Genomic DNA, 24451 nt, shown 5'->3' on the forward strand with positions numbered 1-24451 from the left:
ATTTCTTCTTCTAAATATGGGTGGTGCCACACCCATATTCCAAAGTTTTTGGGAATTTTTGTATTGTGTCATAAAATCAATCCACTTACCAAATTTCATTAGCTTAGCGGTGTTCGTTTTTGAATTATCTAATTTTTTCCATTTTTCTAAATTTTCGATATAGAAAGAGTCCGATTTCGCTTATTTTCGATACCAATCTATCCGGGGTTCAGTTAAGCCCGTATACCGAATTTGGTGAAGATATCTCAATATTTGCTCAAGTTATCGTGTTAACGGACGGACAGACGGACGGACATGGCTTAATCAAATTCTTTTCCGATACTTATGATTTTAATGCATGGAAGTCTATATGTATCTCGATTCCTTTATACCTGTACAACCAACCGTTATACAAACAAAGTTATAATACCCTGTGTACAAGTACAAATGGATATAACTAGAGTACTCAGCAGACGTTGTTATGCCCAAAAATTGTTTTGCCTACATTAAAAAAGTGCATCCAGCTCTTCCTATTCACTCTCTATCCCATTATTTTTTACCTTATTTCAATTTATCTTCTTATTCTTTTTCATCTGTTATTCCTCTTATCACCCTCTCACTCCCAAACCCATTCCAGCTCCCAATTCCAATCCCACTTCCATTCCTACTTCCAATAGCACTGCCATTCTCATATTCACTTTCACTTCTAGACCCACTACACGCTTCTTCTACCGCTCTATACCAAACGTTCAATGCCTGCTTCACTTGACCGACCGATTTCAATATCTTCGTTTTTATAAACGTCTTCAAAATTAAAGTGTTTTGAGGTGTTTGTAATATTCCGACTTCTGCCAAAAAAATTGTATATTCTTGCCTCTCTTTCCTCCTCTCTATTTTTGATCTCTGTCGCTTCTTCGTATCTTCCCTCTTTTACTTTATTGATTTTTCTCTGTTCTACTACCACTTTATTTCTTTATTGTTGTGTTCACCCTCAGCTTCTCCTATTTGTCTTCCTCCCTCCTTTTGTTTCTCCTAAACAGGATTTATCACATATGGTACCCCAGTACCAAATTTCAAGCAAATAGCACCAACGAACAAGTCACTTATCTTGCCCGTCCCGCCTTATGGTTCATGGACCATGACAACATCAGATAAGACGGCTCTGGGAGTATTCGAGAGAAAAGTCTTAAGAAGATTTACGGACCTCAACGCGTTGGCGACGGCGAATACTGAAGAAGATTTACTGATGAGCTATAGGAGCTTTACGAAGCAACAACATAGTCCAGCGAATCAAAAACAGTGGCTACGTTGGCTAGGCTGGTATTTTTATGGAAACCCGTCTATGGAAGCAGAAGTGCGACTCCCACTTCGCTGGAAGGATAAAGTGGAAAAATACTTAAATTCCCTTGCTGTTGGTAATTGGCGCCAGTTAACACAGCGAAGAAGCGACAGCAATAACTGGTTAATGGCCAACTTAGTAATTACGATCTCGGTTTATATTATGTTGCAATGGGCTTTGTCAATCTTGGTGCCATCCTTAGTATGCTTTTTCGTTCTTTGCCACAATGTTAATTTATTAGTACCATTAGTTAGCGTCGAGACTTCGCCGTGAATAAATTTTTTGAGTTCAAAAGTTTGCTAGTTTCATTTTAGGACACCATGTTTATGAGCTTAGCTGTATGGATTACTGTTTTATTGTATGTATGTATATTTATGTCTGTTTTAGTATGTCTGCAAATGTATACTCGAATGTTTTCTATGTGCTCTACTAACTTCCCATGTAATACTCACATCTATTTTGGTAAATAGTTCATACCAACATACATAAGTACATACACACATACTACATACTAACACTGCACAGTTTCATATATAACAACGAAAAAAATGTAACAAAAAATTCACAAAAACTCACGAATGCACTTCTGTCACACCACGTAAGGTAAAATGATATTAAATACACACACAGTTACATACATACATTTATACAATGAGCTTTCTTGTAAAACACGTCCCTTGAGTTCGTCATTTCTCCCCTCTGTCTTAGGTTTAATGTGCCATCCTTTATACACACACAGGCACACACCCTCAACTACCTGCCAATGTTACCTGAAAACCGACACCTCAAATATTGCCTAGAAACACCATAGCAAATTAAAAGCCATAGCAAATGCAGTTTACTACGAGTGGAACAAAAAAGTATGTACATATGTTTGTTGCAGAACATAACATATTAACTACAAATGAAAATCTGACACCAAAAAATGTTGAAGCCCATACAAAAATTATTTTTAACGAGGTAAAAGCCGCTTAACGTCGCTGACCTTCAGCCACCGCAGTAAAACTTCAAATTATAAAAAAAATATATAAAAATAAAACATGAAAAACACTGAAAACAAAAGAGGTGCAGTGAAATATTTGATGAATGCAACTGCAACAGCATTGCATTCGATTTTGGGGGCGTAGGCTAAAGAGGCGTATCAATATTACCTACCATTGTGGCATATAAAAACAAAAATATTGTTAGCCAATAATGCAGACAAAAGCGTAATGGGTTGTTAGGTTATATTTTTGTGTTCGTTTTACTTATTTTCCAATCTATTTTTCGTTTCTTTCCGCAAGGCATACTAAATTTCATTTAGTTGAAACTTAAAGAGCTTGACTAACATTACTTACCTATCAGATACCATTCCAAATGTGACCTTAAGTGGCCCTGTTTATGCTAAATCAGTAAGCTCGAAATACCATTGCATCGTGTGGGGTAGTTAATGTTACATATTTTTATATATAAATATGTAGATTGCAACAAATTTGTGTATTTCATTTCTTCTTGGGGGGTTAGGACACACTTCCCACTTTTGAGCTTTTAGCTTTAAATTGTTGACTAACTTCGCGAAATTTTAAAATTGGAAACAAATTTGAAGCTGTGAAGAACTTCATCTATTTGAAAGCCAATGTTTACATCGAAGACAATGTATACCAAAATTTTCAAAGCAGAATAACTCTTACCGTGAATACTACTGTGGAGCGGTTTATCAATTAAGAAGTAATGTTCGCGCTTGACGATGGTGGCAAAGATAATAGGAGACCCCCAACTGCATTGGGAAAACAGGAGAGAAGGCATCACGCCCCTTGATATTCCCAAGAGACGCTAGTTATCTCGATTGAGAAATAATTGATGCATTTTGCTGCGAAATGGCATCAATCAATAAACTAAAGGGAGCCGAAGGTGGCAACACTAGTGCTCCTCTCCATTGTAAAGCAGTTAATCAACACTACTTTTCCAATGTATAGTAATAACTAGCAGACCGGAAAGACGTTGCTCTGCCTTAGCTTTGGTCTATCTGCATAACGTTTAAGCAGTTTTTACCTATTACTCTCCCTTCCCCTCCCTCCCCCTTTTCTTATCAATTTATTCACTCTTCGCTCTGCCTTTCTCTTTTTTGCGTCTCTTTCTCCCTCTCCGCCTTTTCCCTCACTTCTTTTCCGTTCCATCTACCCATATCTCTCTATCTTCATCTAACTCTATCTATTTCTCCTTCCCTCTACTCTCTAGTTCTTCCTGTTCTTCTCCATCCCTTTTTCCCAGCCCCAGCCGCACCCCAAGTCCAAGGCCCAGTCCCTGTCTCTGCCCTGTCCCAGTCCCAGTCTCAGTGCCACACCCAGTCCTAGTCCAAGTCCCACTCCCGGTCGGTCCCTGCTCCATTTCTCGAAAAAAAGTGTCGTAAATACAAATCTAGGCAAAGGGCTACCTATGTCCAATTTCAGGTAAATCGAACTAAGAGCAGAATTTGTTCCAAAATATCGGTCCCTGGTCCTCTTCCCAAAAAAAATTATCGTAAATACTTATTTAAGCAAAGGGCTACCTATATATCAAATTTCAGGCAAATCGATTCGCGAATAGAATTTGTTCGAAAGATCGGTTCCTGGCAATCTCTAAAAGTTCTTCAAATCAAAAGAAAGTTTTTCTAACCGGTGTCACACTCAGTAGTGGTTCGGCAAACACTACGAAGTAGCAAATTAAAGGAGATGATCGACCTAATTCCCCTGGTGGTATATGGTGCCTTATATTTTTTTATATATAATGGTTTCTGATAAGCTATAAAACGTAAAAAAAATATGATCTGTTCCTTAACAAAGGTGTCTTTTTTTGCTTTCCTGAAAAATTATTATTAGCGCTTACAAAGTTTTACGCGATAACGATTCAATTACAAAACTTTTGACTTCTTGCTCAGTTAATTTTGACCGCTTTAAGTGAAGAACAAACGCAGTATAAATCGAAAGATTTTCAATGTAGCTAAAAATAGTTTGCAGAATAGCTTAAACCGACCAATGGTTTATAATACCAAAATGGGAATGACTTTTTAACTCATAAACATTTTCCGTAATCAAGCTAAATATTTATTAATAAAGAATATTTTTTACTTTTTAAATTTCGTTGAATATGGACATGGTTTCAGGTTACCCTTTATGGACATTATATGGGAACGCACCCTAATGTTTCTGTGTGGAAGCATATAGCTTTATATTACACCTTTTATGGTTTATACTTTTTGATTAGGGCTTTTCAGTGATAGAAGGCGTAGGATGTATGGCTTAGAGGAGGAAACGATCGAGCACGTCTTGTGCCGTGCCGTGCGCTCACAAGGCTCAGACTCTAGCTTTAAGGAGCTATCAGATCTAAAAGCAGCAAGTAGTAGTATTTGTCAAGAGGACGGATATAATTTATAACATAGGTCCTGGTTTCTGGGAGGGTTTTTCAGTTTGGTCGATGGTAACATTATGGATTCATTGACTCTACTACCTCACTAACTAGGCAACTTCTTTTCGTATCGAATGTGGTGTTTTAAAATCGACTAAGAGGTTATATGTGTCAATTCTTTTTCGCAGTTTTTTTGTAAAATTTGGTTCAGAGTGAAAATCTGGTCGATGGTATGTAGATTTACCTGGTCTGAAGCAGCACTAAAAAGGTCGAATCAACCGAGTTAAGGTGGCCTTCAATCTTTCGCATACTACCTTTTTCAGGACCTTATAAGCGATACTAAGACGGCTGATTCCGCTGTAGTTAGTGCAGTTTCGTTGTTGTTGTTGTTGTTATTTTAGCGATGAGGTTTCTCCCCGAAGGTTTTGGGGAGTGTTATCGATGTGATGGTCCTTTGCCGGATACAGATCCGGTACGCTCCGGTAACACAGCACCATTAAGATGCTAGCCCGACCATCTCAGGAGCGATTTATATTACTTACTTACTTAATTGGCGCTTAACCGTCTAAACGGTTATGGCCGTCCAACAAGGCGCGCCAGTCGCTCCTTCGCTCCGCCAACCGGCGCCAATTGGTCACACCAAGGGAGTTTAAATCGTTTTCCACCTGGTCCTTCCAACGGAGTGGGGGCCGCCCTCTACCTCTGCTTCCATAGGCGGGTTCCGATAGAAACACTTTCCTGGCCGGAGCATCATCTTTCATTCGCATAATATGGCCTAGCCAGCGCAGCCGCTGCGTTTTAATTCGCTGGACTATGTTGATGTCTGCGTATAGCTCGTACAGCTCATCATTAAATCTTCTTCGGTACTCGCCATCGCCAACGCGTAGAGGTCCATAAATCTTTCGAAGAACTTTTCTCTCGAACACTCCCAAAGCCGCTTCATCTGCTGTTGTCATGGTCCATGCTTCTGCCCCATATAGCAGGACGGGTACGATAAGTGACTTGTAGAGTATGATTTTCGTTCGCCGAGAGAGGACTTTACTTTTCAATTGCCTACCTAGTCCAAAGTAGCATTTATTGGCAAGATTGATTCTTCGCTGGATTTCAGTGCTGATGTTGTTGCTAATGTTGATGCTGGTTCCCAAATAAACGAAGTCTTTTACTATTTCGAAATTATGGCTGCCAACAGTAGCGTGGTTGCCAAGGCGCATATGCGCTGACTCTTTGCTCGATGACAGCAGGTACTTCGTTTTGTCCTCATTCACCATCAAACCCATCTTTACCGCTTCTTTTTCCAGCTTGGAGTAAGCAGAACTAACAGCGCGGGTGTTTAGGCCGATGATATCAATGTCATCAGCATATGCCAGTAATTGCACGCTTTTATAGTATATTGTTCCAGTGCGGTTAAGTTCTGCAGCTAGTATAATTTTCTCCAGCATCAAATTAAAGAAATCGCACGATAGGGGGTCACCCTGTCTGAAACCTCGTTTAGTTTCGAACGGCTCGGAGAGGTCCTTCCCAATTCTGACTGAGCTGATGGTGTTGCTCAACGTCATTTTGCACAGCCGTATAAGTTTTGCGGGGAAACCAAATTCAGACATAGCGGCATATAGGCAGCTCCTTTTCGTGCTGTCGAAGGCGGCTTTAAAATCGACGAAGAGGTGATGTGTGTCGATTCTCTTTTCACGGGTTTTTTCCAAGATTTGGCGCATTGTGAAAATCTGGTCGATGGTAGATTTACCAGGTCTGAAGCCGCACTGATAAGGTCCAATCAGCCGGTTCACGGTGGGCTTCAATCTTTCGCACAATACACTTGAAAGGACCTTATATGCGATATTAAGAAGGCTGATTCCACGATAGTTGGTGCATTTTGCAGTATCCCCCTTCTTGTGGACTGGGCAAAGAACACTTAGATTCCAACCGTCGGGCATGCTTTCGTCCGCCCATATTTTGCTAAGAAGCTGCTGCATGCGCCTTACCAACTCCTCGCCGCCGAACTTGAATAGCTCCGCAGGCAATCCATCAGCGCCCACGGCCTTGTTGTTTTTCAATGTGGTTATTGCTATTCTAACTTCGTCATAATCGGGCGGGGGGACATATATTCCATCATCATCGATTGCGGGATCGGGTTCTTCATCTCTGCGCGGTGAATTGCTGCCTCCATTTAGGAGAGCAGAGAAGTGTTCCCTCCATAATCTAAGCACTCTCTGGACATCAGTTACAAGGTCGCCGTTTTCATTCCTACAGGAGTTTGTCCCGGTCTTAAAACCTTCCGTCTGTCGCCGTATTTTTTGGTAGAATTTTCGGGCGTTATTCCTGGTGGCTAGCAGCTCAAGCTCCTCGCACTCACGCCTTTCTGCTTCTGCTTTTTTCTTCCTGAAAAGGCGTCTCGCTTCCCTTTTCAACTCACGATAGCGTTCACACACTCCTCTTGTCGCGCTCGCTTTTAACGTAGCCCTGTAGGCAGCGTCTTTTCTTTCGGTTGCAACGCGGCATTCTTCATCATACCAGTTGTTTTTTCGTGGCCGCCGGTAACCAATTTTTTCCTCGGCGGCAGTATGAAGTGCTTTGGAGATATGCTCCCACTGCAGCAGTGGGAGCGATTTATATGGCCACATTAAACCTTCAGGCCATAACTCCCTCCCCATCCCCTAGTACCATGAGGAGCTTGGGGTCGCCAGAGCCTCGTCTGTTAGTGAAATAGGATTCGCCACGGATAGGTGAGGTTGACAATTGGGTTTGGAGAAGCTATATATTGCGCTGGCAACCTGAAGGGTTGCGCTACACAGTTCCTTGAAGCTGGTAGTTTAGTCGCCTCTTACGACAGGCATACCTACCGCGGGTATATTCTGACCGCCTAACCCGCTTCGGGTGCAGTTTCGTCTTCTTGTGGACTAAGCCAAGAATAATTAGATTCCAATCGTCAGGCATGTACTCGTCCCAACATATTTTCAAAAGAACCTGATGCCGGCGTCTTACCGTTCTTACTACTTATAATCTAGTTTTTTCCTATACGCATATACGATTCAAAACATATTTTCGCAAACATTTTAAATCAGTAGTCTTGAGTTTTGTGTTCGAGGGTGCTCTATCCCTAATTTTCTGGTAGTTGTGTACTTTTCTGAAGGTGTGAGTTCCTTTTCATCTCAATGCATCCGTATTTTGTACTTCTATAAATTGTAAATATGTCAATAAAGTTTTGAAGTACTTCTTAACTTATATTTGTATAAAAAAAAATAACACCACCATCGCAAAATATATATAATGTCATTAACCCTAAACATCCATTTAAATGTTTCAGGTTACTCAACCGAAAAACTTACATAAAAAATGCATAAATAATATAAAAAAACGGAGGAAGGGCGAAACAAAAAACCACTACATATTTAAGCTTAAAATCATCACATTATAAATACATTTATGTATTACTAAATATTAAACTAAAAAAAATAATAAACTAACTACTCTGTGTGCGTGAACGTGTTCTAAAAAACTGTAAATCGTGAACAAAAAAAAACTCGATACAAAATGCGCGCTTCTTGGGGTTAACCATGCATAAATCGAGATTAAATCGTAGATCCTTGTATACGTACGACGAGCGCGATCGTGATGATCCAACGATGCATTATCAACATAACGATTTGCTATCATCATCATCAGCAACAAGGCATAATCAAACATCGTTGATAACTTCATCGCCAACGTCGTCGTTATTATCCTCAACGTCGTTGTCGTCAATGTCAACGTCACCACCATCCACATCATCATCAACGAATAATTATCATAATTCAAGTATTGGTTCAATTAATTTAGATAATTATATAACAGCAATGGAGTCACGTTCAAAAGCGTTAGATCGTCAACAATCCGAAGTTGATGTTTGGACACAATTACAACAAAAGGAATCAGATATATTATTGGCTGCAGAGTTGGGTAAAGCTTTGTTGGAGAAAAATGAGGAATTGGTTAAGCAACAAGAAAAACTTATCGAGGATTATTCAACAAAAATTGAGGTAAGTTTAAGAAAGTAATATTAATATAATAAGGGTATGTTCACACAGTGCTAACTTTGAACTCGAAATTGCAAAATATGCATGTTTTGAATTTACCTCCGCTGGTCGATAATTTAGAAAAGTGTTTGGATCAGTGCGGTTCAGTCATGTATCTCGATAAAGAATCACTTCAAACTATTTTGAGAATACTTCTTCAAAGAACTGAAGTACTCTAACAAATATTTTCAAAAATTCGCTGCGTACATTAGGAGAAACTTCTTAACTAAGCAAAAGTAGTAGGTGTAGTATTTTGAGTTCACGAACAAACTTTGAGGAATGTATGCTATAATATTCGTTTCAAAGCTATGGAGCGTTATTGTGAAGAATCTAAGAGATGATTTTACTTCATACAACTCCAGCTATCTATTGCATAAAGAACTATCGATGAAGTGGTGTGATATAATGTCAACGAACATAGGGTTAATATTAATATAGGGCCTATAACCACGTCAAATGGCTGACATAAACATTTCGGCAAAAAGACCATTACCATATTTTTTACTTCAACGAGGCTAGTACAAAAACAACGATGCACAGCAGGATGAATCAGACTTTGAGTTGCCCGGACCTATTTCTAATCTGATATTTCACAGAAAATCGCGCTAGTTTTAAGCTATTGCATAGATTTTATCGCGGGATTGGCGACTAAATCAAAAAAAACCGTAACGGATATTTGTCAAAAAAGGTTCGAAAAAGGTTCGGTGTTAGCAACAGGCCAAATACATAAAATTCGACCTCTATCATAAATTTAAAGTTAAAATTAAAGTTAAAGTTAAAGTCAATATTAACTTCTCATTTATTCAATAAAAGTAAAACAATTTTCTTATCGGTCACCACGCTTAAAAAGTGTAACTTGAATTAATATCAAAGACAAAACTTGAATTAATATCAAAGAATGCAAAATGTTGCATAAATATTATAATTGCATAAGTTGATAATATGCAATAGCTTTGCCGCGGCAGTCCCCGAGTGCCACACGTCCTTTTTTTCGTACAAATATCTTAGTTGATTAAGTTGCTATCATTTTTAAGAAATCATTGCCGAAACTGTTTTTAATCCGATTTTTCGTTGAAATGAAACCAGAATTAAGAAAAAAGGCGTGTCTCCATTCCTTCGGAACCCATTCATGTACATATTCCAATTCAAAAAATTCCTTAGATCTGTGCCCCGTTTCTCAAAAATACAAGTCTGCTTTACAATTGAAATTTCTCTGACAAATTTTACTTTTCAGAAGATATTTACTTGTATTTAAAAGACTTGTATGTTTTGTGAAACGGGGCCCTGACAGCTTTAACATTCAAACTGGTCATAACATCAATTGATCTTATGGCCATTGACCTTAAGTCACGCCCTATTGGTGGTAGTATTTGACGACTAGTTACAATCATGAATAGATTACCTTTACTTAAACTTTAAAGCTCTGCGTATCGCTTGGTTACAACTCTCGGTCTTAGGAACTTTACCAGTTAGCAATACGTTCCAAGTACGCCTCACAGGTTCCAGTTCATCCACAATTCAATTTCCGGGAACATCGAAGCGTCCTTGCATCTGAGGATACTGCAAAACGCTGTGGCGATCGTGATGATTAGCGAATGCTGCAGTAACGGAGTAGAAGACTGAAAATTAACTTTCCAAATTTATTGCTTCCATCACTAAACTGTGATGTTACGTGTTGTGCTGCCAATGAGATTAGAAGCCCGCTCATTTGCAGCGGACCACCATTTTGACCCTATTCCGCTTGTAAAATTGCCAGACAAGCTGAGAGCGAGACCTTTTATTTCTTAGATAAAATTCCACCTACGGCTCACTATGGATCCGTTGCTGTAGCATGAAATAGCCTTTTTCTTGCACAAATTGCTACCCTCAAGTCCATTAGAGTTCGTGTGAAAATACAGCTTGGCCGTCGAAACTACACCGAAGTACCAGCTCAAAAAATTATTGTTATCATACTCCCTCCTATTTTAGCAGCTAGACTCATGGTGTATTGACGTGCACGAATGTAAAATTCTAGACAACTGATTATGAATTGTCACTTGCAGACAACCTAAGTGATCCTACCACAATCTCCGAAGGCTGATATCTTTAAAACTAGTTTGAGTTTTTATTCCCTGTTTCTGCTACATATCCTTTTTCTCATGCCAGGTAAGTTCAGGCACACACATGAAAGTATACGTACACATATTTTGCGGTCGGTCCCGGATGACTCCAATTTCTTTGAGGAATTAGAAAATGTAAGGAGGGCTGACCTTTAAGATTCGACGTGATCAAAGAATGGCCGGTATTCCTCGCCAGCAACGAGAGTATTACACCTACCATGGCTCTTGACCCATGAACATCCAACCAAAACTACTTTCCCTCACGTTAATTGAACTTTGTAGAACAAATTCACAGAACGGGAATAACCATTTGTTCGTACACCTTGAACTTACTTATTCTAACATTGAAAATATTCAAGTCATTGACTACCAACTTCCTTAGTATATTTCACTTTTCAAATAGATAATGTAATTAACAGCAACTACATAACAAACAAAGGTGTAGGAAAACTAAGCTAACCTCTAACGAGGCCATAATGCTAATGAATTAGCAAACCAACTGCGTTTGAGGGCGTTAGTCTGACAAATACTCGGCTCCAATTAGACAGGAGCAAAAAACGATGTAAATGACACACCTTGAACTTAAGAATGACAATATTGGTATATTTATTAAAATTTTATAAATTATTACATACATACACAGTTAATAATGTAAAGAATATTCTAGTGCATAACTGTCCTACATTGACGCAAGCCAATAAAGTTCAACAAATAGTGCGATAGTGATGGCAAACTATCGAGTATATAGGAGGAATTTATAATTCATCATTTCCCTCACTCATATACATACCTGCAAACATACATAAATCCACATTTTATAGCATATCGAGCTTCTATGAAAAATGAAAGGTCGTAAAACCATAAAAAGATATTAAGCGCGGGAAAGAAACCAATCTTTGATAGTTAAAGGTGTGTGTGTATCTGTAAAGTTCAAGGCCAACCGACACGACTAAAATTACCGACTGATCGACCGATAAACGAGCATTTGCAGACCACACGCTGTCAGTTTTAACACCCACCCACTAATACTAATCATAAAAATTTAAAAGTGTTGGAGAATACCAACCCACAATAATAAATCGTCAAAGTATACATGATTTGCTTTACCACAATGGCTCGTGCCACTGCGATAGTTTTTTATTAGCTGCATTTAAATACGAGTATGTGGTAAATTTTTTGATTTCGTTAGTTGGGCCAAGTATTTTTTTTTTTTTTTTTTTTTTTTGTTGCGGAACAGTCATCGCTCTTATCAGTCTTTTTTCATGTTTTGACAATTACGCAGGTCTGCAGTACCTACATATGAATGTTATAAGACAAAGTGATTAGAATCATGAAACACTTTGTGGTCCGAATTTCGATATGATACACTACCAGGCAGCCACCGTGGTGTGATGGTAGCGGGCTCCGCCTACCACACCGATGATCCTCGGTTCACGCCCCGGGCAAAGCAACATCAAAATTTTTGAAACAAGTTTCTTCAATTAAAAGAAAAGTTTTCTATGCGGGGTTGCCCCTCGGCAGTGTTTGGCAAGCACTCTGAGCGTATTTCTACCATGAAAAGCTTTTCAGTGAAAACTCATCTGCCTTGCAGATGTCGTTCGGAGTCGGCATTAAACAAGTAAACCAAAAAAAGAAACACCACGCAAATTGGAAGAGAAGCTCGGCCTAAAATCTCTTCGGAGGTTATCGCGCCTTACATTTATTATTTTTATTTTTACACTACCATTGGGTACTCTCGCTACCAGATACCGATATTTTGTACTCGTACATTTACGAAGAAATCTGCCTTTTAAATAATTACCAATTTTAATGCTGTTGTTGTTGTGGTTACATTAACGACAAAGACACTCCCCGAAGGTTTTGGGGAGTGATATCGATGTTGATTGTCCTTTGCCGGATATAGATCCGGTACGTTCCGGTAAGAAAGCACCATTAAGGTACTAGCCCAACCATCTCGAGAACGATTAACATGACCATAATCAACCCTCTATGTCATCTCGCCAACCACCTCCTAGTTCTATGAGGAGCTTGGGGTCGCCAGAGCCTCGCCTGCTAAATATATTTATGATACATAAATATAAATATGAACCGCGTAGATGAGGCTAACAATTTAATTGCGGAAGCTCTGAAGCTATAGAGCTTTGTATTGCGCTTATCAACACCTTGAGTCCTTAAAATTTGTTTGCTGTTGTTTATCGAAAATCATGCTCTACAAGTTACTTATCGTTCCCGTTCTGCTATATGGTGCAGAAGCATGGACCATGATGACATCAGATAAGGCGGTTCTAGAAGTGTTCGAGAGAAAAGTTCTTCTAGAGGACTTCTGTGCTGGCGGTGGCGAGTACCGAGGAAGATTTATTAAACATGGGCTGTACGAGCTTTACGCAGACATCAGCAAGTTCAGCTTATAGAGAGATAAAATAGAAATATGATAATTAAATTGTTTCGTTTCAAGTAGGCCTTGAGATTAGAAAAGCACTCACCAAATTTATTGCAAAATATTTTTTTTACAAGTTATTTCCTGCTGAAATATTAAAAATCTCAGAGCTCAATCCATAAAAAAAGGTAAACATTTTAATTTACGAAATACCATGGCTTTGAAATTAACTAACTAAACATATCTTAGTTACAGTACCGCCTTCTCTTTTAATCTTAAAGATTATACCTTTGGAAACTATCTGCGCGATGTTAAACCATTATGCTGTATATCCGTCGATCCCAGTTTATAATAGGTTTATATTTGTACTCGATTACCCGGTATACTTTGTTCTCCCCTTAAATTTGTTTGCCTACATTTAAAAAGTGGACCTAGCATCTGCTCCTAACTCTCTATCCGATTATTTTCAACTTCATCTTGCATTTTTCTTCTCATTCTTGTCCATCCCTTATTTTTTTTTATCTCCCTCGCACTCCCAAACACATTCCCACTTCCGCTCGCAGTCCCACCAACACTTCCATTCCGACCCCGACTCCTACTCCTATTCCCACTATAACTCCAACTCACACTCCCACTTTCACAATCAAATGCATTTCGTAAAAAGTAGGAGCTGACGCCTCTTATTATTCTACTCCTCTCTGACTGTACAACACGACAAAAAAGTAAGCAAATGAAAGATAACCACAACTGGTAAATAATAAACTTGAAACCTCAAAACGAAATAACTAAAGTTGAAATAAATGTAATAATCGATAAAAATGCGTGATAGATGGAAATTCTGTCAAAAGGAATGGGGTAGTTGACCACTGTAATAACGTTAATAGGGGTAGAAATAAAATAACTGCAGCGTACAGTGTATGTTCGATGAACGGTAAAAGATAGTTGTTTTTATAATGACGACGTAGGTAGAAAAATAAACAAAAGGGGTAAAAATAAGTAATTGTGATAAAATAAAATACGCTGCAAATGCTAAAATCGATAATAATAATACGTTGAATATGGCATATGTCTGCTTAAAATTTTCTACAGAAATTCATGCCCAGGATGCCTGGCATTTGCTATATTGTAGAATTTGTTATGATAATTTCGGTATTGACGTTCAAACGTTATGTAGTCTCTGACTCAAGGTTTTTTAAATACAATGCAGAACAAATAAAAATATCGGTGCGCTGCTCCCAAAAACTATTAGCCTTTCTTAACAAATATTTTTATAGGACCAGAATTTAATCTGAACACTAAACTTATAATCTAAATCTCAGTTTCTCTTGGAGATATACTTTTCTAATAGTAATGATCCTGCAGCGAATCGCGGTAGCTCCGAACTAGGACAGAACTGTTGCCTAGCAGCGCTTACAACTGACGCTGACATTCAATCCTCTCATTACGCTCGCGAAAAGATCGAGCAATTTTTTTCATATGTCTTCGTCATATATTTTTTTTTTTTATGTGTCAATTTGTTGACGCTTCTTACTGATGCATGACTACTTCGCAATGATGTGCTCTCGTGGTCTTGTATATTTTTTCGTAGGATATAAACAATCTATGTAATCCGTGCACCTTGCAAGACAAAGCGAATCCCCCTACTGTGATATCATACTAAATGGCAGATGTTTAGAGCGCGATATTAACTAGTGCAGTAGCTCTGAAATAGTCGTTGTCTAGTATTGATTAATTTAGAAAAAAACAAAGCACAGACCTAAGCGTTGTTTGTATTCACAAGTGTGGCTGCCACCTGTTCCGCTGTGCAATGCATAATATGCATCCGTTTGGCAACAGTTCAGAGGTAGTCATTAAACCTGTAGTATGAAACTGTTGCTTTGCGTTACTGTCTCCAATTTTTCTGCAGATTTATATATGGAAGAAATCTGAACCATCCTTCGGGGCAAATTTGTCAAAAATCAATGCGATTTTTAAAAGACCTTGTACTATGTTAGGCTAAAATTATTGGGCTAGAATATTGCATGCTCGAAAAAATTTCAGAGAATTCCAAATAAAAAGTTTGAAATTTTTGTAAAATTTTATTGATTATGAATATTTCGAAAACGATTTTGATATTGGTTTGCATCATAAACGAATGAGCCAAGACCTAGCATTCCGGAATTGTTGTATTTGTAATCGAATTTTAAAAAAAGTTTGAGAGACGTAGCGCTTTTGAAGTTTTTCGATTTATTACATTTCTCTCATATTTCGCTACCAGTATTCGTAGTATTTAAAACTATTACCTGAGTAAACGACTACGCCGGAGTAAAAATTAAATTTTCGGAGTATATTTTTTCTTCCTTTTTGAATGCGGGCGAACTAACATCAAATTGATTTGGTGGCTTGGCAATCCCTTCGATTTCGTTTTTGCCATGAAATGTTTCTCAGCAAAAAAGTTATGTGCTTTATCAGATGCACATGGAGTCGGCCTAAAACATGTAAGATTACTAATTAATTCTCCCATAAGCACACCACATTCTGGAAGAAAATTGAGGTAGAATCTCCCCCGATATTTATCGACGAACAAAAGCTAGGTCATGTTATGCGGATGAACGAATACGCTCCGACAGTTTGTAAACAGAAGAAGGAGAAGACCTTCACTGAGTTGGGAGAGACAGCTGGAGGAAGCTTTGGCCTCGCTTGGTGCTCCCAATTGGCAACTGTTATCGTAAAACAGGGTTAGTTGACCTCACTGACTCAACGTACTTCATTTCTATATAAAATTTCAAGAAGTGGTGTATGTTGAATTTTGGCAGGATTTACATATCGCGCCCGGACACATGTTTTGCTTACATTTTACTCCTATTCTCATTCCGTGCGAAAAAAGTACAAAAACTGCGAGTAAAATGTGAACAAACCTGTTTTAAGACACGAACAATGAATTCGCGTCATTTCATCTAATCGTCACTTGTAAAAAATCAGCTTTTCATACGTATGCAATGAAAACTTCAACCAAAAGATATTGGGAAGTAATACTATTTAGTTTTCAACTCGACCCAAATAAATCTTGGAGATAAAAAATGTAGTAGGAGGTAAAAGCGGAGCAAAATACTCCGATTGAAATAAAATCTGAACACTGCGTCACCAGCGAAACATGCTGTCAAAAGCGTGACGTCACGTCTCTCATTTTTTAATGCGTGATCTGTTTCTTGGTTCATGGGTTTGCATAGTATCAGTTACAAATTAATGAAAGTTTTTCCTTAAAATATCGAAAATGGAAAATGAGAATTTAATTGACGAGATTTAATAAAAATGGCCACTGCCATTTTCCTGTTCAGTGCTGTAGATATGTTCTATTATTACAAAAAAAATTGAGTTGGTGCTAAGAGGCTTGGACATAACGCCTTCATAGGCGTGAGCGTAAATGCTCTTAAAATTGCAGATCATTCGAATTTACAAAAAAAAAACGCATAAAAAAAAAAAAAATAAATGTAAGGCGCGATAACCTCCGAAGAGATCTAAGGCCGAGCTTCTCTTCCAATTTGCGTCGTGCTCCTCTTGATTTTTCCCTACAAATTGGCCGGACGGGACCTACATGTTTTATGCCGACTCCGAACGGCATCTGCAAGGCAGATGAGTTTTCACTGAGAGCTTTTCATGGCAGAAATACAATCGGAGCGCTTGCCAGACACTGCCGAGGGGCGACCCCGCTTAGAAAAATTTTCTTCTAATTGAAAAAAAACGCATTGCTTCAATATAATAAAAGATACTCGAGCTTTAAGCTTAACGATCGATTTCTAAGACTAAGTGCCACAATTATTACTGCAGTCATTTTAAACTGATTGGCAACAACAATTTACAGTAGATTAAATTATAATTATTAACAATTTTGATCAACACTTCGTAGTCATGCACTCAATATAACAACAAAAATTTACCGGCTAAAAAGATTCAAGTGCTGCTTCAACAGCTAAAAGCACAACTACAATTTTTTTTTTTAATTTTTTTTCTCTTATATCATTTTTGTTACAGCATTGTTAAAATTCTCCAATTACAATAACTACTTACGTGTGGTATATATTGCTTAGAAACTAAATTGATTTAGAAGCCGACAAAGGTGCTTAACGCCTGCGTTGGGTCTTCAAGCAAAATGTTGTGTTTGTAATGACCATTTTCAATTGCGGCTGAGTTAGCTTCAAATATCTAATTTTGTAGCGAACAAATTTTTGCTATTACAATGCAAAATGGCATATGAAATAGCAACACGTATTTTCAATTTACAATGATTGTGGATATAGCCATAGCCAAGTCGTTATGACCTCAGTCAGTTAATTCATATTTTGGCTTATTCATTGTTAGAAGCGTGTCTTCGGTCTTTATGTATAAAAACAAAAACAACTGTGTAATTATTACTTTACCTCGTGGTGTAATGTCTTATGATTGTAACTTTGCTTTGAGTAAAAAAAAATATTTTGAAATGAAGCATGCACTTCAAAATGCTTTTCAAAAAAACTCTACGCAATGAGTCTTTTCCGATCTATCAATTACGTATCTTTACCTACTTAAAACTTCCAAGCTGAGCCGCAATTTGGATGTCTACTCTAACCTTAAAGGATTATGCAACTATTGACGGGAAAATGGGTATATAGCACAAAAATATGACAGTAATCCCAAAAGGAACGTGCCCAGTCATTGGAAGAGCTTGAAGTCGAAATTTTGTTTTCGTTTAACTATGTTTGCCGTTAAACGAATAAACTTAGCTTTAGCACCGCATAAAGTAATGTGTTTTATCTGTTCTTTGCTAGAAATATCCCAAAAATTTGATATAACGCCGGAATTTTGTCTCTTCCTAGGATGTGATAATCTCTTGTTTGATACGAATCCGCCGCGCTCTGGTACAAGCACCTTCAAGTGTCAATCCGGCTGTCGTGGGCATTGTACAGGTCTACAAGTAGGATATGTAGCAGCACGCACATACACAGCCACGCTCACCTGATAAAATGCTTGTTCTTGTTCGTTTTTTTTGTGGATGCTATTTGGCACTGTTGTACTTCTTAGGACCAAACAAAGTTTAGTAGCTGCTATCGAAAACTGCTTAAAATTTTTTTTTCTTATATTACAAAGAAATATACTTATTTACTTTCAAACGAGCACTTAATTACATCTCTCTTTAATAACCATATATTTTGGACAATTTTAATTAACAAATTGTGATACTTTTTTACGGGGACGATTGCTAAAACACGACCAAAACCGTCGGGGGAGGTATTAATAGACGCGTTTTTGCCTCGCTTCCAATAATTCGAATACTTTTTATCTTCGGACTATTGACAACAGGACAAAACGCGTCTATTCATTTTTCTTTCCGCTTTTTTGGACGGGTTATTGCAGTCGACCTCGGTTTCAAACTGTTTTTCGCGGAGAACTTTTGAACGGGTAGAAAAACTTAACTCCCGTGTTTGTATTCTTAATACTGAAATAACTACGCGTCCTCAGATACCCCAATTGAAGACTTTTTTATAATTTTCTGAAGGACCCACATGGGTGCACTTAAAATTTCCTACTAAATTCGTTAAAAGAAATTTACCATCACAGCAACCCATATCTGATATTCCGATCCCTTTTGTGCTTCCCTGTGTCGCTTTCGACGAAGCAACCCCGGTAATTTTGACACTTCGTTCAGTGTCAAAACTCATGTTCCACGCAGGTTCCACTGGGTTCCACGCTAGTTTGACACTGACCGAAGTGTCAAACTGCCGTGTGTTAGAAAGGGAAAGAAATTGTTTCCCTCTCATACATATCATACTTGTAAACCTGTACAATGAAATTGACCGCACATCCATTGTACAGGTCTACAAGTAGGATATGTAGCAGCACGCACATACACAGCCACGCTCACCTGATAAAATGCTTGTTCTTGTTCGTTTTTTTTGTGGATGCTATTTGGCACTGTTGTACTTCTTAGGACCAAACAAAGTTTAGTAGCTGCTATCGAAAACTGCTTAAAATTTTTTTTTCTTATATTACAAAGAAATATACTTATTTACTTTCAAACGAGCACTTAATTACATCTCTCTTTAATAACCATATATTTTGGACAATTTTAATTAACAAATTGTGATACTTTTTTACGGGGACGATTGCTAAAACACGACCAAAACCGTCGGGGGAGGTATTAATAGACGCGTTTTTGCCTCGCTTCCAATAATTCGAATACTTTTTATCTTCGGACTATTGACAACAGGACAAAACGCGTCTATTCATTTTTCTTTCCGCTTTTTTGGACGGGTTATTGCAGTCGACCTCGGTTTCAAACTGTTTTTCGCGGAGAACTTTTGAACGGGTAGAAAAACTTAACTCCCGTGTTTGTATTCTTAATACTGAAATAACTACGCGTCCTCAGATACCCCAATTGAAGACTTTTTTATAATTTTCTGAAGGACCCACATGGGTGCACTTAAAATTTCCTACTAAATTCGTTAAAAGAAATTTACCATCACAGCAACCCATATCTGATATTCCGATCCCTTTTGTGCTTCCCTGTGTCGCTTTCGACGAAGCAACCCCGGTAATTTTGACACTTCGTTCAGTGTCAAAACTCATGTTCCACGCAGGTTCCACTGGGTTCCACGCTAGTTTGACACTGACCGAAGTGTCAAACTGCCGTGTGTTAGAAAGGGAAAGAAATTGTTTCCCTCTCATACATATCATACTTGTAAACCTGTACAATGGTCGTGGGAACGATTTTCTGTGACCACGTCCCACCTCACTCTGGTTTACCACCTAAAAGCAGCACCAGCAAAAAGCAAAAGAGCAATAGCGAGCGGCGGTAATTCCTCTGTGAGCAACTTATAATCGACAGACGGTAGTCATCCTTTACGAAGACGTAATGATGAAACATCAAAAAAGTATGCTTCGTAAAATATGAGTATACATCAGAAGAAAATGTTAATAAGTTTTGAATGTTAGACCTTGGTGTAACTATTAATGTTGTTTGAGCCGCGAAAGACCTCTCCGAAAGTTGCGGATGTGACCAGTTCTTTGCCGGATATTAATCCGGCATGCTCTGATATTAACACCATCTGGTACTAGCCCAACTGCCCCGGGAACGACTTGTTTTTACCCCTCAAACCTTCGGCTCGATGAATTTAAGTCGCCTCTTACGATAGGTACAACTTTTCAACTCTTTGACGTAGCGCTATTTATCAGTCTCATTGCGAAACATTTCTTCTAAGTTTTAGATAGACTAAACCTAGAGACTATTATGCCCTAATGTGTAACTAATCGTCCTAGTCTCCGAATCCACCAAAAGACTCGAAGGAGGTTTCCTCTACAGTAAAGTTAAATCTTTTCACGACAAAATCAGGCTCAAAAAGTCACTTATCATACCCGTCCTACTAAATGGTACAGAAGCATGAACAACTGGCAACATCTGATTGGGGTGGCTCTGCGAGTGTTCGAGGGAAAAGTTCTTCGAAAGATTTTACATCAAATCTTCTTTAGTAGCAGCTCAATTCTGTTAGGCACTATGAACATCGTAAGTTTCAATGAAACCCACACCTCCATTCAACGTCTAGAAATAGAGTAGTTTGGGAGTTGAGCACTGCATAAGCGCTTATGAGATGAGCTTAATAGTCGTGATGTACCTTCTTCTTGCCAAATTAAATTGGTTCCGGGCCAACCCAGAATAATCTCAGAACTGATAGGGACTATCTTTAGTGTTTATAGGAGAAAGAGGTGCATATTCAGGAGAGCACTCTGTTGGATTTTATATTTAGACATGAGTACTAGAGAAGTGCCCTCCCGGTCTAGGCAGAGCAATTGCCTACGTCATATTTAGAGGATGCTCGTGTTACTATTATTTGACGGCTACTCAAATAAACGTACAGATATCTAATGTCACTACTTCTCTTGTATATAAAAGGTGCTGTACGAAACACCTCTCGTAACATTGATAGATATAACAAGCATCTGGCCTACAATTGTTACATGATGTTACTAACGAATCCTTCTTCAGGACACCGGTTTGATTGAATCATCAGCTCATTTAATTGTGACTTAGTCAAAATGAGTATTCCGTAAAGATTTTGTAGCTGCAAGACTGAGCTATAAAGGTAGAAATGATATGATTGTTTCCATATGCTTACCCCAGGACTCAGATATGCGACCAAATTCCACAAAGATTGCAAAACTTGTGTTTATACTATTATGTGGTATTAAAACATTAAGTGTGAAGAGCAGGATAATGTTTTATGTAATTAGAACAAACACTGAGCACAGCCTAACCCTAATGAACTTAGAGTGGGGTGGTAGATCTTAAACCGTAGTTTCACGTGTAAAGTTTCGCTATCGGGTTACACTAATAGAGAATTTCAATCAACCCAACTGTCTGTTTTGATCTCAAAAATTCTATCCAGAAATAACTTTTATCAGGCACCCTGTTGGATGCGTGCAAAAGCGGAGTTCATAAATAAAACATAAGCCTTCATTTACACATTTTTTCTACCAACGAAAAAAGTCCAAACGCCTACAGTCATTTCAGTCGTCAGCCATTGACTTGGCTTAGGTCATCTTTCGCTCTATTCATTTGCTGTCGCTGGTTTTAATTTCTCATCATCCTAATGGCGTGTATTTTTTTTTTTTTTTTTGGTTCTTGTGTTACATCCATTTCAAGAGCCACAGCCTTTGGCTTTAAAAAAATTAATTCAACTATTTTTTTATTAATGTAAATGTGTTGCTTAACATGACAGTTCGTAGTTATTTGTTTTTTTTTGCGTGTAATAAATATGACAGAGCTCACGTAAAAAAACACCCGCATTCCAACAAATATGAAAATTTCTAAATGTTAGCCTTGTTTTGAGGAGTGCTCTACCGCAAAATAGCGAAGTGGTTTAAAGCCCTTTGCTATTTTTACCTTGATGTATTTGTAATTTTCATTTTATTCATGGTATATTTTTTTGCATTTTGACACAGTTATTTATGTGTGAAGACTTGCGAAGGTACATTTAGTTATTAATTTCTTACTTATTAATAGGTAAAAGTACAAAGATACATTTAGCATGTATGAAGGTTCTATATAATTCATCTCCGATGGGCAATAAATTTAGCTGATTTTTGTATTTATATGTATGTACTTACGTAGTCTCTATTTTACACAGAAGCTCAATGGAATATTTTTTAATGAAATAAATAATTTTTCCTTTTAACACAGGGCCACTTGCTTCGTTAACGAACATCCATCAGCAGCCCCAAAAAAACTTTAAGTTTTTTGCAAAAAATAGCTAAAATGGGAGGCATCCGTTTTCTCTTTAAGTTTGAAGATATTCAAAATAAAATGCATTCCCAACTATTGATAGATGTCACACCTAACAAAATATGTACATATTTAAAAAAAAAAACATATTATCCTCAGCTGCAAACGCAGCAGAAATTTAGCATTTTTTTGCGCTTTTAAATTTTTTTTTAATTATTGATTTATTTTTGCTTGTCATTTGTTATAATGATAAGCACAAGATTTCTTATTTCATTAGGCGTTCAATAAAGCAATAATGAAGTAATTAAGAATTTGAATTTTTTATGGAAAATTGAGTTCAATAAGGGCTTTAATGTAGAAAACTTCACTAATTATTTCATTAACTCTCTGTGTGAAATTGGTATAACTCTTGCATACCAAATTATAAAAAAAATGTTACGTATCCGCACTAGATGCGGCTTTTCAGGTGGATTTTGCGTGTAATTGGTTGTTTTTTATTAAAACATCTTGCTAGGTTTCTTTTGATGTAAATTATTATTTTTTAATCATAAAAAACATAAATCGCAAATAACCGTTACTGGCCAAAAAAATCGAACTGAGAGAGTAATACCACCTACATAAGAAGTACATCAATAAGATCCATAATATCCAAGTTTCCAGTAAATTGATTGAATTTTATTTTTGGTTATTTTATACTCAACATAACTCTTATTTTTTGAGTTTTTCATTTCGTTCGGTAGATAATAGTAAACTTGGGTGTTTTTCGAATTATTTTTCGATTTTTTTTTTTGCTCTGAAATTTCTTTTTAAATTTCTATGTATGTATGTCCCAACCCTTCATACGGTAATACATAGTGCAAAAATATCACATATAAATTTTGGTCCCGATTGAAGGATATTAAAGGGTGTCGCACAGTGATCTAATAGCGCTTTCTTTTATGGCAAAAGTGTTACGCTTTTTGTACGCCGCACAAGGGTTGTAAATATATTTTGTTCTATTCTAAAAAGCAGGTAACGCCTTTACGGGGTATTTCGTTCTTTTGTGAAAATTGTTGCCTGGTCGCAACGCAAAGGCGTTACACTTTTACCCTGCATAAAATGGCGATGTAGCAGTGCAACTCTGCTAAACCAGCTGTTCGTGACAATTTATTTTCGTAACTTCACAAATTTTTAGCGAAGAAAATTGAAATAAAGGAAATAATTGCTAAAGAATTTTTATTATCATTGACAGCGCGTTTGTGAAAATCAGCTAATACATGGGGTAGCCATTTATGTTCAAAATTTTTTGGGGTAGGAGTAACTCTATTAAGGCTTTACCATTTACTTAGGCAACAATTTATTTCAGAAAAGAAAAGGCTATAAAGTAAGATTTCTCAATGTAGACTCAAAAAATAAAATAAAATTTTTTCGATTTTCAATGCCCAAAATCGATAATACTAGGCGATAACACATGTAAATTTTGGTCCCGATTGGAAACTGTTAAGGCATGTTGTACGGGAAACGATATTCAGATTATCCTGTAAAGACTTAATATCTTAAAATCTGAGCCTTAATCAATATGAGACAGCCCTTAACAGTTTCCAATCGGGACCCAAATTTATGTATGATGGCGGCAGCTTCTTAGTATTTAAAAACAAAAAATCAAATTTTTATTTATTGAGTCTACATGGAGAATACACCTTTTAACCTTCTGCAATCGTGACCAAAACTGTTATGTGCTTTTTTTGACTCAGGTTCTATCTTTTGAAGCAGTGAGACTGGTAAATTCGTTTATTTGTTTATCAGGACCACCCTAATATACATACATCCATATATGTTTGTAAAGTTGTTCAGTTACAAATGAGCCTTTGCTCGGTTTCTGCATGAATGGGAGCGTTAGCCTCATCTTATATGCACGCATGTCTATAAGAGTGGTGAATGGGTGCTTTGGTCACTTGGCGACTTCTACTACATATATTCTAATTTACCTCAACTATGAGTTCATAATCTGTTTTTGTTTTTGTTTTTCGCTTT

The 24451-nt window shown here is 37.5% G+C and overlaps 1 protein-coding gene across 13 annotated transcripts in view; it reads left to right on the forward strand.

Moving 5' to 3' along the window:
- The window catches only part of LOC137252105 (bicaudal D-related protein homolog), a 120420-nt gene that overhangs the window by 7638 nt on the left and 88331 nt on the right, over positions 1-24451 (forward strand). For 5 of the 13 annotated variants that reach the window (XM_067787345.1, XM_067787347.1, XM_067787349.1 and 2 more), the window contains exon 2: positions 8495-8694. In XM_067787345.1, coding sequence (XP_067643446.1) covers positions 8512-8694 — 183 coding nt within the window. In that variant the 5' untranslated portion in view covers positions 8495-8511. Of the gene's footprint in view, positions 1-7982; positions 8695-24451 lie in introns of all 13 variants that reach the window. The other 8 variants (XM_067787339.1, XM_067787341.1, XM_067787342.1 and 5 more) reach the window with 3 other exon arrangements.

This window comes from Eurosta solidaginis, chromosome 5 (genome assembly GCF_040869045.1).
Source record: "Eurosta solidaginis isolate ZX-2024a chromosome 5, ASM4086904v1, whole genome shotgun sequence".
NCBI classification, from domain to species: Eukaryota; Metazoa; Arthropoda; class Insecta; order Diptera; family Tephritidae; genus Eurosta; species Eurosta solidaginis.